This window comes from Simochromis diagramma, unplaced genomic scaffold (genome assembly GCF_900408965.1).
Source record: "Simochromis diagramma unplaced genomic scaffold, fSimDia1.1 OVJJ01000649.1, whole genome shotgun sequence".
Lineage (NCBI taxonomy): Eukaryota > Metazoa > Chordata > Actinopteri > Cichliformes > Cichlidae > Simochromis > Simochromis diagramma.
The window spans coordinates 996,693-1,013,490 of NW_024387444.1; the positions used below are offsets into that span (position 1 = coordinate 996,693).

Sequence of the window (16,798 nt, forward strand, 5' to 3'; positions counted from 1 at the left end):
ATTCCAACAAGATGGTCATAACAGAGGTAATATAATACTAATATTTACATAATGTCAAACAAAGAGAGGGTGTTATTTAAAATAATTTACTTTAACAACATGCTTCCTTCTCTCAGGGGTATTTATATATAATAAAACTTATAATAAAACTAAACTAACTGCATGTCTTTACTGTTTGCATTTTGAAGGTTCTTTGGAAGGTTCATAAACAAAATTAGATTACTGAAACAGAACTTAATGAGCTACATAAATCAATAGGAGCTATTATGTAAGGTATGCACGTATTCTGAGATGTATGCAAGTGTTGTAAATGCAACAAACAACAAAGAGTAAAGAAAAAGCAGTGCAGGAAGATTTATAGTTCTGGGAACCAAAGGCCCAGTTGGCACTGATGAACCCTGCTGCACCCACCAGATCTGAAACACTTTAGAGAAGGTTTAAAACAATGAGCAGGGTTCATCACACCTCTCCCAAAAAAGAAAGGTCCCACAGGAACCCCCACAAAATCCAATTCAGCAGTTCGTCATATCCAAAATCGGGGAATCTCCATTAACACTCACACTGTCTCATCACTCCCATACCTCAGCAGCTGGATCCTGGAGGCAAATTAAAAGAGTGTAAGAGTGTAACACAGTAAAACATGAATGGGAAATGACCATATGCATCATATTCCTAAGTCCAGAATTGATTGTGTAATTATTCAGCCCACATGGAACAACAAATACAGAGATTCCACATGCACACAAAGAGAGCAGAACCTCCTAATACCCTTTCAATAAAAATCGAATTTACTCACAAATGTAGCTGGACCCACTCGACCTATTGTCGACAAATTCTAAGCAGTCATTCGATTTCACATTAAACACTACCGTTGTAAGTCTGAGCAGACACACCATGATTCAGAAGTTGCTCAGCAGAGGAGGAAGAAACTTTCCTTAAATTGATATCCTCTGTATTTGCATGATGTTTGCCTCAGTTTGAGTCTGAGGGTTTGACTGAAAATGAAAATATATTCATGTTTAAGTTAAATCAGTGATATATAATGTTTTAAAATTTGAACATTACAGTATATACAAGTCACATATCAAACCCAAAACATCCAAAACAAATTTTTGTCATTAACAAACTACAACATTTTATTGAGTAAAAGTTCATCATTCAGTCTTTAAGATGACAAATATCCAGAATTAGCAAATATCCAGAAGGCCTCTCTTCTCTTCAATAATAAGTCGTGGTTTTAACACCTTGGGGGTCATTGAACATGTTCAATGCAACCAAATCGTAAAGACACAAAATCCTGTTTCATATCATTAAACTGAGCAGCCCCTGTATAATCGCACTTTTGTGTTCATGTATTTTCTGTTTCAGTGATAAACTGAAACTGTTCCACATGTATGTGAAATGTACATGATAGATAGATAGACAGACAGACAGACAGACAGACAGATAGATATATATGGTTAATGAGGTTTACTCCCTGGAGTGAGAAGCTACTTGAGCTGGAGTCTGATATTCCATTACAGGTGTGTGATTGTACTACTGAGTGTGGGGTTTTCTACAGCAGCAGAAATATCCTGCATATTAATTTGATTTAGATCTCATCCAGTGTCTGTTTCAGATGCTGCTGATCCACACTCTACCATCGGTCTCACCTCCTTCATGGACCTCTTGCTTCAGAGAGGCATGCCTGGTGTCTAATAAGCTATAATGGTAAGGAGTATTACATGGTGGCCTCTTCAGCTACTACAACTAGTCAGCTATGCTACAGCATTAGATCCTCTGAAACACAAAAATATTCTCATTTCAGCCGTGTGGCCTTCGTCACGCCATGAACCAATCTATGATTGGTTAAAGGAATCACATGGTAAAAGTCTCTCACTAATCTCATATCCATCATCTTAATGATGAGAAAAATTATGAATCTTACAACAGAGTAGTGTGCTGAGGGTGTCAGTTTTATCATAAACATTCTGTATTTTCATGTATATCATACAAGCTTGTTCACAAAAACTGTTTTCAGGCAAAATCCTCATTCACACCAGAAGGTGTCATTGTGCTCAGCACTGAAGTCGCACACATCTCTCTCTGAGAAAACGCCTTAGATAGACTTCCCCTAAGAGTGGGAAGTCTAATGCTCAATACCAGTAAAATGTAGAGTGGGAGGAGAGCTGTGTTTAGCCTCATAATAGTGTTTGGCTATCTAATTCTTCTTGTTTGTTTAAGTGCTCTCTTTGTGTGTCCAGTAAAGGTTGACCACCGGTGTATTTGAGCACACAGATAACTGATGTTGTTTTGCAGTTTGTGAACTGTTTAACAGACAACGTCTTTCCACTGTGTGGATGAGTAAAATACATCTGGAGCACTGTTCAGTTTATTTGGCTGAACAATATTGACAAGATGATCCCTAACTGTCTGAGCTCCTTAAAATAATAAGACGGGAAGTTGCTCCAGTATCAGCACTCAGCAATGCTTCAGTCTCTAGAGTGTGCCAGTGTCTGCAATGCATATTGTTAAGCTGCTGATAACAGTGGTTGAATTCAGAGATGAAGGTTAGTCTTTCTGTTTTTCCAGTTGGAGTTCAGATCTGGACGATATTAAAGCTTGTAGGCTCTCCCAGTTATGGAAGGATGGTACTTTCTTTCATTAAATCTTGATCTCACTACTTTCGCTCTGTTTTAAATCCAAGTGTGATAAACAAGAATTGTTTTAAGCTGTGAATCATGCAAAGCTACTTTAGAGAGTCCAAGAATAAGAACATATGAAACAGGAAATGAACAGAAGAGGTTCAGTTTAAATAAAAAAAATCTCTCTAAAACCAGTGTATCAGTAACTTATGACGAGAGAAAGCGAAGCAGTATTGCTACAGCTGATAAATGCTCAGTTAAACTGAGGAGTTCTTTGTCTGTCAGCATTAAATCCGAACTTTGAACTTTTTTTTTAGCAAATTTGTTGATTTGAGACATCCAACCAGACAATATATTTACACTCACTCAGTATGTCTGATTGCTCACCACAGTATCCAGACTGCTGATCCACAGATTCCTGCACAACAAGAAAGAGCAGGTAAGTGTTGTGGCAGGTAATAAAAGGAGCCGTGATTTTACTCACTGCAGTAATGCAGCAACCCAGCACTGACTGAAGCGCCGCCGCTCAATTAAGTAGTGGCTCTTAACAAGGTGATCACAGACATTTGTGTGATAAAAAGCTCTCATAATGAAGTTTATTCCCTGGGGAGGAAAGTTAAAAGCACAAATAATGTTGAAAGTTTTCCATGGCTTTATTAAAATTTTGTTTATATCTGTGTAAATGATTGTATGAATATTTTCATAAATGCTTCAGGGATGCCAGCCCGAGCTTAAAGCCACTCTGCCTCAGTAATTACAGTGGCTTGAACTTTTCCACATTTTGTCACATTACAACCACAAACATGAATCAGTTTTATTGGAATTCCACATGAAAGACCAACACAAAGTGGTGTACACGTGAGAAGTGGAACGAAAATCATACATGATTCTAAATATTTTTTACAAATAACTGCAAAGTGGGGTGTGCGTAATTATTCAGCCCGCTGAGTCAATACTTTGTAGAACCACCTTTTGCTGCAATTACAGCTGCTAGCCTTTTAGGGTCTGTCTCTACCAGCTTTGCACATCTAGAGACTGAAATCCTTGCCCATTCTTCTTTGCAAAACAGCTCCAGCTCAGTCAGATTAGATGGACAGCATTTGTGAACAGCAGTTTTCAGATCTTGCCAGAGATTCTCGATTGGATTTAGAGCTGGAGTTTGACTGGGCCGTTCTAACACATGGATGTGTTTTGTTTTAAACCATCCCATTGTTGCCCTGGCTTTATGTTTAGGGTCCTTGTCATGCTGGAAGGTGAACCTCCGCCCCAGTCTCAAGTCTTTTGCAGACTCCAAGAGGTTTTCTTCCAAGATTGCTCTGTATTTGGCTCCATCCATCTTCCCATCAACTCTGACCAGCTTCCCTGTCCCTGCTGAAGAGAAGCACCCCCAGAGCATGATGCTGCCACTATCATATTTGACAGTGGGGATGGTGTGTTCAGAGTGATGTGCAGTGTTAGTTTTCCGCCACACATAGCATTTTGAATTTTGGCCAAAAAGTTCCATTTTGGTCTCATCTGACCAGAGCACCTTCTTCCACATATTTGCTGTGTCCCCCACATGGCTTGTGGCAAACTGCAAACGGGACTTCTTATGGTTTTCTGTTAACAATGGCTTTCTTCTTGCAACTCCGAAAAGGCAAACTTATGGTTGTCCCATGGATAGATTCCCCCACCTGAGCTGTAGATTTCTGCAGCTCGGCCAGAGTCACCATGGGCCTCTTGGCTGCATTTCTGATCAGCGCTCTCCTTGTTCGGCCTGTGAGTTTAGGTGGACAGCCTTGTCTTGGTAGGTTTACAGTTGTGCCATACTCCTTCCATTTCTGAATGATGGCTTGAACAGTGCTCCGTGGGATGTTCAAGGCTTGGGAAATCTTTTTGTAGCCTAAGCCTGCTTTAAATTTCTCAATAACTTTATCCCTGACCTGTCTGGTGTGTTCTTTGGACTTCATGGTGTTGTTGCTCCCAATATTCTCTTAGACAACCTCTGAGGCCGTCACAGAGCAGCTGTATTTGTACTGACATTAGATGCACACAGGTGCACGCTATTTAGTCATTAGCACTCATCAGGCAATGTCTATGGGCAACTGACTGCACTCAGACCAAAGGGGGCTGAATAATTACGCACACCCCAGTTTTCAGTTATTTATTTGTAAAAAATGTTTGGAATCATGTATGATTTTAAGTTCAAGGGGGCCGAATACTTTTGCAAGCCACTGTATTACAAAGAGTAAAGCCAGATTTACTGAACAGAATAGATATTTTTTCACACCGGTTTTGAACTGTTTCCCCTCCAATCTCTTCATCTGGACAATTCTGGTTCTTTTCGTTCAGCAGTTTCGGCATCTTCCCCCAAGGATGATACGACTGTCTTTTTCTGCAGCATGTGCAAGACTCCAGATTTTTACAGTTTCCAACAAGGATTCTGCTGGGGTGTAAAATTTTATTTATGAGTTATTTGTAATCCTTGAAATTTGATAAATTAGTGAATCTTGAGTCAGTTCTGGGGAACTGATTTTGGAATCAAATCAAACACTTTCATGAAAATGATGAAAACTTTAATTGTGTTTGTGTATTTGTGACTGTAACATGTCATTTCACACCAAAAAGTGCAAGTGATGGGCCTTTAGTTTCCCGTCACTAGCATTTAGGATACAAAAGTCTTTCTGACCCAGGAGTCAGTGTTGTGCGTGACACAACCTGGCAGTGTCCGTGTGCACACACTGGCTCTGTTTCTTATGAGAGTTTGGCACTATAACTTAATATTTTGCAATAAGGGTTTTAAGCCCACAGCCTGTTTGCAAAAGAATGTGCACACATTGTGTGGGCAAGAGCAAACATAAAGAGGGGTTATTAACATTGGAATAGGTGCCAAGAATACGTCTTAACTTGCTGATTGTTTAGGAATCCTGTTCTTGCTCAATATCACTACTTGAAGAGTCTCTGTTATCGTTTCCACTTGAGAAAGTTGTAATCTCCACAACTTTCTGTGCAATTATTCATTAAACTGTTCAAGGATGCAATGAATAATGTTCTCTTTGCAATAAACACTGAGAAACCAGCAGCTTCCTCTGAGCCAAAAACCTCCCCAGCTGCATCGGTATACCTAAACCAGCTGAACTGTAATCCCTGAGATATGCAGGAAAGCTGTAAGAAGACCACAAACAAAAGGACCAGCAACTAGTGGCTTGCCGCTCACACACCCAGTTTAGTTAGTGAAGCTAGTGAGCAAGCTAACCTTAGAGGGCAACAATGTGCACTCTGACACTAAGCTGTAGGCAGGATGACAAAAACAGCAAGACTGACACGCAGGGACAGACTTACACCAAAAACAGTTTTCAATCCTTTGTATCCTGCACTGGAGTGAAAAGAGGAGGTGGGGGAGTTTCACCCAGCTGGAATAAATTAAACTATCTAAACTGTTACTTGTATGCATCAGCCCTGAAGAAATACACAGAGACCAGGCAGAGGGGAAATCAGTATGATGGTTTTGGGGAAAAATGCTGCTGCTTACTGTAATAGTTTAATCAGAGCTTTTCTTTTTGTCCTGTTTTGTTGTAAATCTACGTAAAACATGGCTGCACACACACTGCACCACAAATTCTTTTGCACATTAAAAAACCAGCCAGTTAAGGGTGCGGGCTTGGGAGGATTAAGAAGCTGATGAAAAGGTTCTTGGCTGCATTATCAATCAGGGACATGTTGTTTTGATGGGCCATGTCTTTGCCCTTAGACTACCAGTATACCCTGTAGTTGTTGCTGACGTCTGAGGGCTTTTCACGGTACATTAGTCATGTTCTAATAAATGAGTGGCATTGTGATGTGTGAGGGATGAACATCCGAACTTCCAGATTCACCTGGCCAGGTGCAGTGCTCATTTGGCACACATTTGGCCATGGCACAGACTCAACAAGGTGCTGGAAACAATCCTCAGACATTGGACGACACTGTTATTGCACAGTTGGTGGAGAGTTGTGAGTTGCACATCCATGATGTGAATCTTTTGTTTCAGTAAATCCTCAAGGTGCTCTGTTGGACTGGAATCTGATGACTGTGGAGACCATTGTTCTGGAAACCAATTTGGTATAATCTGAGATATCCCCTACACCAGCAGTCCCCAACCTTTTTTGCGCCACGGAACGGTTTATGCCAATATATTATAACAATGTTTTAAAGGTGTTGTGGATAAATACAACAAAATAAAACCAGTACTGGTACCAAAAAAAGAAGATTTATTCATAACAGACAGGAAAAGACCCAGGGAAAACGAGTTAACGATAAAAAATAATAAAAAATAAAATAACGGTAAAAACCAATAAAAACCCAGAAAACCATAAATTTCACACCAGAACATCAACTCTTGCAGCCCAGTGCCAAACGACTCCGGGGGTTGGAGACCGCTGCCCTATACCATTGCATCCCCACCACCATCAGGAAGCATGGATCCATGCTGTCATTTTTTTTTATCCCAAATTCTGACCCTACTTTTGAATTTTGCAGCAGAAATTGACCAGACAATGTTTACCCAGTCTACTACTCTCCAATTTTGGTGAGACTGTGTGAACTGTAGCCTCAGTTTTCTGTTCTTAGCTGACAGGACACCCAGCTGCACACAGTGTGGTTTTTTGCTGCTGTTGCTCATCTGCTTTAAAGTTCCATATTTGGTGCATGTAGAAAGCCTTTTCTGCATAAGTTGGTTGTAGTGAGTGTTTATATGAGCTACAGTTGCTTTCATGAGCTTGGAGAAGTCTGGCCATTCTCCTCTGACCTCTGACATCAACAGATATTTTCTGTTTTTCACTTTCTGTATCGTGTGGAAAATCCCAACAGGTCAAAAGTTTCTGAAATACATATGCTGCATTATGTGGAAAATGTACCAAGTATGTAGGAATGTAATATAAAATGTAATAAATACATTTTCGTGGGAGTACTGAGAGTAATATGGAGACATGACTAATGTTGGAAACACACTTACAATGGAGCACTGGCAGCTAACAGAACCAGTTTTAATGTGTGCATGTGACTGTTGCTTTAAGACAGATGTGAAATATGTTGAATCTGTCCTTTAATCCCGACTGGATTGATTGGTTAAGGCAACGCATTCACTTTTATCTCAACTCTGAGTGTTGGATTAAGTGTACAGTAGAACAAATACCTTGTTTAATGTATTTTACAGTTGTAGCACATAGACAATTAACAGCTCAAGATGAGGCCAAAAGAATATATCAGAGATTACTGAATCAAAGGCTGGTTGCTTTACCTCATCTGGGCCTTCTAGAAAACACCAGAACAGGGATTAGATATTTAAAACAGATCCAGGCTTTTCTGATTAATTACAAACTTTTGTAGGACAACAGAGGTTTTGTATGGTTTTGCTTTTTATTGGCAATAGAAAAACACAAAGTACAATTATAGTGCTGATACAAAAATTAGCAAACCTGTTGTATATAATGAAAAAAAAAAGTGTATGTTTCTCTCAGAGATGCACTTTGTATTCACTCATGATTCAAAGCTGAATAGTACAATATCATATATGTTTTATATACATTCATTTTCCCCACAACCGTTCTAACATTAACGTCTTAATGCCAAATGTATCTTATCTGATATATACATGGGTGTCAAAAAATAATTAGAATTTTCTGACAGTTATTTATGGTTCAGCCTTTAAAAGGATTAGGATACAGTATTTTTCTGTATTGGTGAACTGTGCACATGACCAAAGGATGATATACGATGTCTGACAGTTCGTTGAAGCGTCCGCTGTCCTCTCTGATCTTCCTTTTCTTGCTTAGCGATCTGTAAAGAGGCAGGAGTTATGATGATTCATGTGCATAACCTGTGAAAGTGTATGCCATTTTAAGAGCATGTTGTGTAACTTCTTACGCATTAAATCCAGCCTCCTCATCTCCCTCTGCACCCAGTGATCATTTGGATTGGCACACACAGGTTGTTCCCTCTTCTTCCACTTAAACCTACACATATGAGTATCGTTATTAAAAATCTGTGGATAAATGGGGATCAGTCACTTCCTCGGTCTGTGCCAAGTCATTATGATGGAATTTGACAAAATGTGCCAAAAGTGAAGGACTTCACAGTTGATACTCACAAAACAGCTCTGATGTTGCAGTCCCCATCTGTTTCCTGCATAGTGTAACTGACAAGGTTTCTCTTCTTTTTTATCTCACGAACGTAGCCGAGGCAGCAGTTGGCATACGAGCCTGGAGAGAAAGTTAAAGAGAATTATGATCAAATAAACCAGCCCACTGGAATTTGACCGTTTTGATGATTTGAACAGATCTGAACGTCTGCCAGAGCAGCCCAGGAAGATTCCCACATCCCCTTACTTGGGGATCTTTTTCAGGATCTATTTCAGCAAATTTCTCTCGCTCCACCGCTCACCCCTCTCCTTAGTTTTATTGTTGTTTTTAGCTGACTTTACCTTAACCTCAACATCTCTGTAGGGCAGGGATAGCTCAGTAGGTAGAGTGGTGGCCCCATGATCGGAAGGTCGGGGGTTCGACTCCACTGAACGGCTACCCTGAGGTACCCCTGAGCAAGGTACCGTCCCTACACACTGCTCCCCGGGCGCTGCACTGGTGGCTGCCCACTGCTTCACTGGGTGAATGGGTTAAATGCAGAGGAACTATTTCCCTATGGGGACTAACACGCACACTTTACACTCTGCCTGAACTGATGCTGCTGATTGAGAATTCCTCTGAACAAAGCCAGCTTACACAAATGCTGAGAAAATACGATGTCTGTAGACCTGTTGCACTTGGCAGCAGCTGCAAATAATTTCACAGCATGCACAGAAAAAAAGTGAAAGCACTTGAACATGAAAGGGCTGGTTTTACATGAAAAGTATTTGGATCCTTTAGGAATCTTTACTTTAATCAAAGTAGCAATACTACAGTATAAAGGTATCAATAGTATTTAATCAGATAAGTAGTACTCATTTCAAAATCATACCCACATTACTGGTTCATGATTAATGTCTGTGTCCCTCCCTTGAATGTTGCAGCTGCATCAAAGAAACAATTATTTTAGACATAAACATACAGTACTTAATAAAAATGATTTTGTTTTAGTCCAACTTTACTTTTCTTTTATTATTTAATTGTTTAAGGAATTTTTTTAGAATTTCATTTATTATTTAAGTCCTCTGTACATGTGACAGCTGTCCTTATGTCCTTTTTAAAATTCTGCAGATTGCCACATTCAAGTGATCATGTGCATTTAAAGAGTTGTGATAAATGGCTTTGAACAGGATCTCATTCACTGAAAAATTGTCCTCACAGCTTCAAAGAGATGTGGCTTCAGGAGCTGTGGTTAAACGAAGACAGGGCATAAAAAAAAGCACTCAGGTGCATATTTTCAGTAATTTGCTTTGTCCAGAAAATGCTTTTGAGATACCATGAAGAGCTGCATGGTTAAACTTTTGTGAATTCTCTTAAAAATACATTTTTTAAGTGGAAATGTTAAAGTAGTGATTTGAAACCAGACAATTCTGTTTCACTTACCTTGTGCCAGACTCAGGTACGTGCAGAGGAAGAGCAGCATGAAAACAAAAGCATGAAACTTCATGGTTGCTGCTGCTGTTCTTGTGTTGCAGACTGCACAGAAAGTTAGAGGCAGAATCTATCACCCCCACTGTCTTGAAAATGTTGGGCAAATATATAGTTTTTTCTCAAATCCCTCCCTCAGAGCTATTATGAAAGAGCACAGAGGGAGGGATTACTTTTTGTTTCTTTAGCTGAATCAACACAAAAACCCCCCAAAGATAACACAGTTTGACATACATAAAGAAAGAGTTATTAGCTATAAAAAATAAATAATAAAAAATATTTATATCTATTTCAGGCACACAGAGGGACCGAAGCTTAGGTAGACCCTGGAAAGGTCGGGGCTAACGTAGAGAGACACAAACATTCTTGTTCACATTTACACGGCTGCCAATTAACCCAACATGCATTTGGAGTGTGGGAGGAAGCCAACATGACATCCAGCCATTAATCAAAAGACATCAGTGTAAATTTGGGGAAGCCTTTGAGCTGCAATCTTTGGGGATTCAGAGAAGAGCCAGTAGCACCAGAACAACCGTTAACACTATTAACTTTAATACTTGGACAAACATTTAGAGTCACAGATTATACTACATAAAAAGACAGAACATACAGTAACTGTGGCTGTGGAAATCTGTGGCTTGTCCCACATAAACTGAGAAAGTTACATTTTGAGCTCCATCTAAATTTTTTCACCTTTTTATCTTATTTGTATGTACAAACTGTTTCCATTTAAATCCTCATTTAAATAATTATTCAATAAAATTAATTTTTAAGTCATAGTGATCAAAAAGTCTTTCAGCAGAGAGAAAATCCAGTTCACACATTACACATAAAGAACTTGTCTGGCAGTACCTGTAGTCTGGGTTTGATGGCAGGTAGTGATTTCTCCAAAACCAAACGCTAAACAATGAATGTTCATTAGAATAACTGAGATCCAGTCACTCATTAGAGCTTTCCAGCCACACATACGTACTTGTCAATATATGTGGCTTTGTTGTCAGACTTCCCTCTTTTCCCTTTTGACTCATGGAACTCAAAGGTAACTGGATAAACATCATTTTAAATATTATGTTTCCATCCAAGTATGAAAGTTTTTAATACTTGGAGGATTTAAGCCTTGTCTCCTCTCCTTTACTTACTCAACAGCTCACACAGTGAACTGTGATATAATAAAGGTTTTACCCTGGTCTATGAATGCAAATGTTTGTAAATAATATAATTATTTATTTATATATTATTTTATTCCTTAAAAAATGTCGAACATACGTTCACAGCTATAATGATCGTAATTACTGATTTTATACGTAAAAGACACGTGGCAACATGATGCATTTAGTGGATTTTATTTAATTTGTTTATTTAATTCATTTAATGTACATAATTCACCTACTTGCTGCACATAATGTCCCCCTTGTATATATTCATTAATGTATATAATGCTCTTCTCTCCCCTTTTGCACAGTCAAAGACCGAGTCAGGATACATTTCACTGCGTTTTGCATTTGACAAATAAAGAATCTTGAATCTTTAATGGCTCGAGTGCGCCATCTAGTGTTGGTGTGAATTACTTCTTGCAGAAAATGATCTTGATCATCTGCAAGTTTCTTACTGATTGAAGAAGAAGAATTAGAGGATAAGAAAGTACAAGTAGATCTGAATTAGATTCAGATCTACTTGTACTCTCAAGTCCAGTTTTCCTTAACTGGCATAAGATATCCCTTTATTGTTTGAAAATGTAAATAGATTAAGATTTTAATATTTTGAATCCTAATTTCATAATCAGTCTGCTTATTTTTTCACCTAAAAGAAGCCCATCTATGCAAATTTAACACATTGATAGAAAACAGTAAACCACTGTTAAACAGGATCAGAAACAGAACATTTTACTTTTTACTTTTGAGATGTTCCCAGAGAGGTGGAGTCTGAGACCTGACACAGAGACATAGACAAACAGGTACACACAGACACAAGCATGCATTCCACCCTCATGCACACATACAAATACTCAGCACTCACCCAACATGGAGACAAACAGAAATGAACACTGTACACACACTCACACTCCCCAAACATACTTCATACCCCCAGGTCCAGATACCAGAAGATGTTGCCCATTGCACTGGAGTGGAGACAAGCAGACTGCCCCCGGCCCTGCAGCAGCAGGGAGGCCCAGCATCCCAGACCCCGACCAGACGGCCAACTCCAGCTACCGGCCCCCCGCCCCCGATGGCGAACAGAGAACGCCATTGGGAGAACTTTAAAATATACACCGTTCAATAGTTGACCTTAATATTGAAGAGAATGTGGCAATTTTATGGATAATTAAAGTTAGTAATATATCCACTAATAGAACAAGCTGAAAGTCTGTAAAGGCTGCCTGGTTTTCAGTCCCGAATGTCACGCCACAAAACGGATTCACTGCACTGTTAGTTTGCTGCATCTGTTCGGTGGCGTCGAGCCAAACAGACTTTCACCATTGTTTTAACGAGCTGAGCGCGAGCCTGTCACCTGTCTGTCTGTCCTGCACTCTCTCTCTCTCTGTTTCTTTCTCTCTGATTGTGGAATAAAAGTATGAACATGTATTTATAAGTTACACTTGTGTTTGAATCCTGCAGCTTATCACACATTTGATTTCCATGTGTGACAACTGCAAGTGTCCAGAGTGAGGACAGACTGAGGGACCCACTGCTGCACATCATCTGTGAGGCTTTGCACCCCTGATGATCCAGGAAGGAAGAGGAGGAGGAAGAGCCAGCAGCAGCTGAGAGTTGCAGGGAGTAGACAGACTGTTCCTCCTTCGTGGAGGACTGCTACAAATGTTTAAAATTATAAATTATCTTTCCTGAATCAGTCTTATTAAGTAATGTTAAAATAATTTTATCACCGGACACAGCTATTCTAGCTCTCCTACCTGTTGCACTGTTTTTCTTCTTTTTTCTACCTCTACATCCTCTCTCTGGCTCTGGTGTCACCTTCTGGTATGACATGGAACTACATAAACTCTACTGCAAATACTTCCTGATCATTAAATCCCCAACAACTTTAGTTTTTTCTTTCAAGATGCAGATGATTATCGCCATTGCAATGCAAAGAATGCTCTTTAAAACAAAATTAATTACTCCACCTCTGCTTATTGTAATTTGTCTGGATTGTGCAATATTTGCCTTTCCTAGCAGAGAGGACAGTGACTCCCCAGCTCAGGTCAGTCACAGTGGGGGATCTAAAATGTCATTGAGGGGAATTTTTTCAGCTCTTGTTACACTAACACACAGAGCATTAAGGAGACAGATACACAGGTACAGGATCACTTGCATTGGCAACGCTTGTGTCCGTTGCCAATGCAAGAGTGGAGGTAACCGGTCTGCATTTCTTTCTCTGTCACACAAAGTTCATGGCCAGACACAAGTGTGCCCAGTTGTAGCAGGTTTGCAGGATGAGAGCACAGAATGATCCATGTGGAAACCCTGATAATCAGCGGTAATAATCAGAGATGGCACGATACCACCTTTTTATGTCCAATACCGATATCACAAATTTGGATATCTGCCGATACCGATATGAATCCAGTACATTATGAATAAGTGTTTTTATTTAATGTCTTGCTGCATTTTGTACAAGTTCATACTCAAGTTTTTTAAAAACAAATCACTAAAGCTATTCTATTACACCTGTATGCAAAAAACACACTGCACCCAAAATAATTTGCAGTTCAGCAATTCTGATCTTTTAGTTTAAACTTTTAGCTGAACTTTAAAAAAACAAATAAAGTATTTCAAGTAATATTCCAAAAGTAATTTAAAATGCAATTTTATGCAGATTTCAAAAACTCTTTGGTTCTGAAAAAGACGTGCAATATCAGCACAAAATAATGTTTAAATTTAACAACTTAAAAACAGAACAGGTTGGAGAAGGGACTCTTTTATAATTAAGGCTTAACATAAACAGACATCCAGAGTGGAAAGCAGTGCAAATAAATGCAAACACGGTTTCATGACACTCGTCTTTTATCAAGATGGATGCCAGTGTAAGCTGTTTCTATCACGTTTAACCTGAGAATGAATTTTGTGTAATTTCTGTACAAAACTTAAAACAAGTATGAAAAAAACTGTTTTTCATACTTGTTGTTGTTGTTTTTTTTTTTTTTTAACCACAAAACTGTTTAGTAAAAGTAAAAGTTGAGTCTATCCATTGTACGGTCAGACTTAGCAATGACAACGCACACACATGTCAGAGCCCAGTTGTTCGGTTGTTAAGATTAACGTGGGAATGCTTCACACACATTCAGAGATGATCTTACACACTTGCTTTACTTCTCTGGGATAACTTGCTCAGAGATGAGCAAGCTTCGGTTTGGAAGCACGTAGCAAGGCTCCAAATGCTTTCAGTGTGAAGTATCTCCAGACCGCCAACATGCAAAGAAATGTCTGTCCCCCTCTTGATTTCCTAATTTTTTTGTATGTTGGCCACACTTAAATGTTTCAGATTAAAAAATGTAAATATTAGACAATACAAGCAAACACAAAATGCAGTTTCTAAATATACCCAAACCTGCATGCAGACTTCCCATGTCTCAGTTAAGGTCAGAGTTCATAACTCCACGAAAAGAAAGAAACTGGGCAAAAATGGTGTGCATGGCAAAAACCACTGCTGAGCAAAAGGAACATGATGGCTCATGCCAGTTTTGCCAGAAAACATCTTCCTGATCACCAAGACTTTTGAGAAAATGCTCTGTTGACTGACGAAGGTTTACCTCTTAGAAAGGTTTGAGTCCCGTTTCATCTGGCGTAAAAGTAACACAGCATTACAGGAAAGGAGCATCATACAAACTGTATAATGGGGTGTTGGTAGTGTGATGGTTGGGGTCTGTTTTCCTCAGGACCTGGAAGACTTGCTGTGGTAAATGGAACCATAAATTCTGCTTTCTACCAAAATCTCCTGAAGGAGAATGTCCGGCCATCTGTTCATGACCTCAAGCTGAAGCACGGTTCTGTAGCATGCCAATGATCCAAAACACAACAGCAAGTCCACCTCTGAATGACTTAAGAAAAACAAAATGGTAAATGGACTGGTTTTTATATTAGTGCCTTTCTACTCTGAGTGCTTTACACAACTTGCCTCATTCACCCAAGCACTTTTTCTAGGCTCTAAGCACCTTCTATCTAACATTCACAGACCGATGGCTGCATCAGAGACCAATATGGGGTTTGTATCTTGACCAAGGATATTTGGCATGCAGCGTGGAGTAAGGTATCGAACAACCAACCTTCTGGTGAGTAGGTAGGTGACCTGCTCTACCACCTGAGCTATAGACACCCCAAAATGAAGACTTTGGAGTGACTTAGTCAAAGTCCTGGTGTAAATGTGAGACCTGCCTCTATGACATTCATTTAACCTCTTTCTAGATAAAGTATGGTGGCAGGACAATAAGACTTGGGCCGCAGTCTTCTTTACACAAGGTCCTTCAAATACAGCGTTTCCTGCTGATGCCTTGTGTTATTGTTGGTAAGTGATTTGATTCTGTCTGCTTTTTATTTTGTGCCCTAAACCTGAAACAAATAAAATGTTGTTTTAAATTAATCTTACATTTCAAACAGCTATTTTCAGAAAATTAAACGTAGCAGATGTGTAGTTCATTTTTTCTACTCAACTTTACTGATGATGTTTTAGTTTTCTGCTGTGTTTATATAAGCTGCTCTTTGTCTTTCAGTGTTGGTGGTTATCTTAGTTTGGCAGAAGACATTCATAAGTGAAATGAATAAGCTCTGGCTGCTGACTGGTTATATTCTATAACCAGGCTAGTAGATTATATATAGCATATTCAATACTATAACCTATAATACTAGAAGTGCTGGATATACAAGTCTGGCCTAAGTCTTCGGGCAGAAAGACTACCAGGAGTTGAGTTCACTGTCTTTAATTAAGCTCCACAGAAGAATTGGTTACATCAGAGCTTCCCATGTGTAATCCAAATGTGGTGCAGCCATACATGAACTTATAGTTGTAGAAGATACAGTATATGTGAATATGAGCTTGGATGTAGGTTCATTAACACACACGTCATCACACAAAACCGTGTTACAACTGTGATGCTCTGCTGCTGCTCCTTCAGTCTCTCTCCCTCTGCTTGCGCACATGACCACTGGTGAGCTCATTGCCTTTGGGTGCGCTTGATTCTTTCCTCTAGACATCCTGAGGCCAAGTCAGCAGGGAATTTTCTGTATGACTGGTGGTGACTGAGAAAAAGTTCCCTCTTTGTCTCAAAATATGTATTACAGGGGTGGGGAGATCCAGGCTGCAAGGGCCAGTGTCCTGCAGGTTTTATATGTCACCCTGGGTCAACACACCTGAATCAAATGATTAGTTCATTACCAGGCCTCTGGAGAACTTCAAGACATGTTGAGGAGGTAATTTAGCCATTTAAATCAGCTGTGTTGGATCAAGGACACATCTAAAACCTGCATGACACAGGCCCTTGAGGCCTGGAGTTGGACAACCCTGGTATATTAGGATTTCTTTCAAAATTTGGCTTTTGTTGCATCTGCGAGCAATTTCTGAATTGTTTAACATAGATGTAGTTTTATCTTATAAGCTACGTAATAGTTTTGACTG

General features: G+C 39.4%; 1 protein-coding gene and 1 long non-coding RNA gene across 2 annotated transcripts; both read right to left on the minus strand.

Moving 5' to 3' along the window:
• Positions 1–2: 2 nt before the first annotated feature.
• On the minus strand, positions 3–3,464 carry LOC120722570. The gene is made up of 3 exons (XR_005693521.1): positions 2,991–3,464; positions 870–995; positions 3–596 (listed from the first exon to the last, which is right to left on the minus strand). It is a non-coding gene; the product is annotated as an uncharacterized LOC120722570 (long non-coding RNA).
• A 4,516-nt stretch (positions 3,465–7,980) lies between these two features.
• Positions 7,981–10,286, minus strand: LOC120722569 (C-C motif chemokine 20-like). The gene is made up of 4 exons (XM_040013585.1): positions 10,145–10,286; positions 8,731–8,842; positions 8,508–8,596; positions 7,981–8,420 (listed from the first exon to the last, which is right to left on the minus strand). The coding sequence occupies exons 1-4, from the start codon at positions 10,206–10,208 to the stop codon at positions 8,413–8,415; spliced, it is 273 nt and encodes a 90-aa protein (XP_039869519.1). The 5' UTR covers positions 10,209–10,286; the 3' UTR covers positions 7,981–8,412.
• Between the last annotated feature and the right edge of the window lie 6,512 nt (positions 10,287–16,798).

What these genes read in the sequence shown, in the direction of transcription:
- LOC120722569 (XM_040013585.1), bottom strand. Translation starts at nt 10,208, where the DNA reads ATGAAGTTTCATGCTTTTGTTTTCATGCTGCTCTTCCTCTGCACGTAC. An exon ending in GTACCTGAGTCTGGCACAAG is followed by an intron (nt 8,843 to 10,144) that starts GTAAGTGAAACA and finishes CTTTCTCTCCAG; the next exon opens with GCTCGTATGCCAACTGCTGC. An exon ending in TGCAACATCAGAGCTGTTTT is followed by an intron (nt 8,597 to 8,730) that starts GTGAGTATCAAC and finishes TCATATGTGTAG; the next exon opens with GTTTAAGTGGAAGAAGAGGG.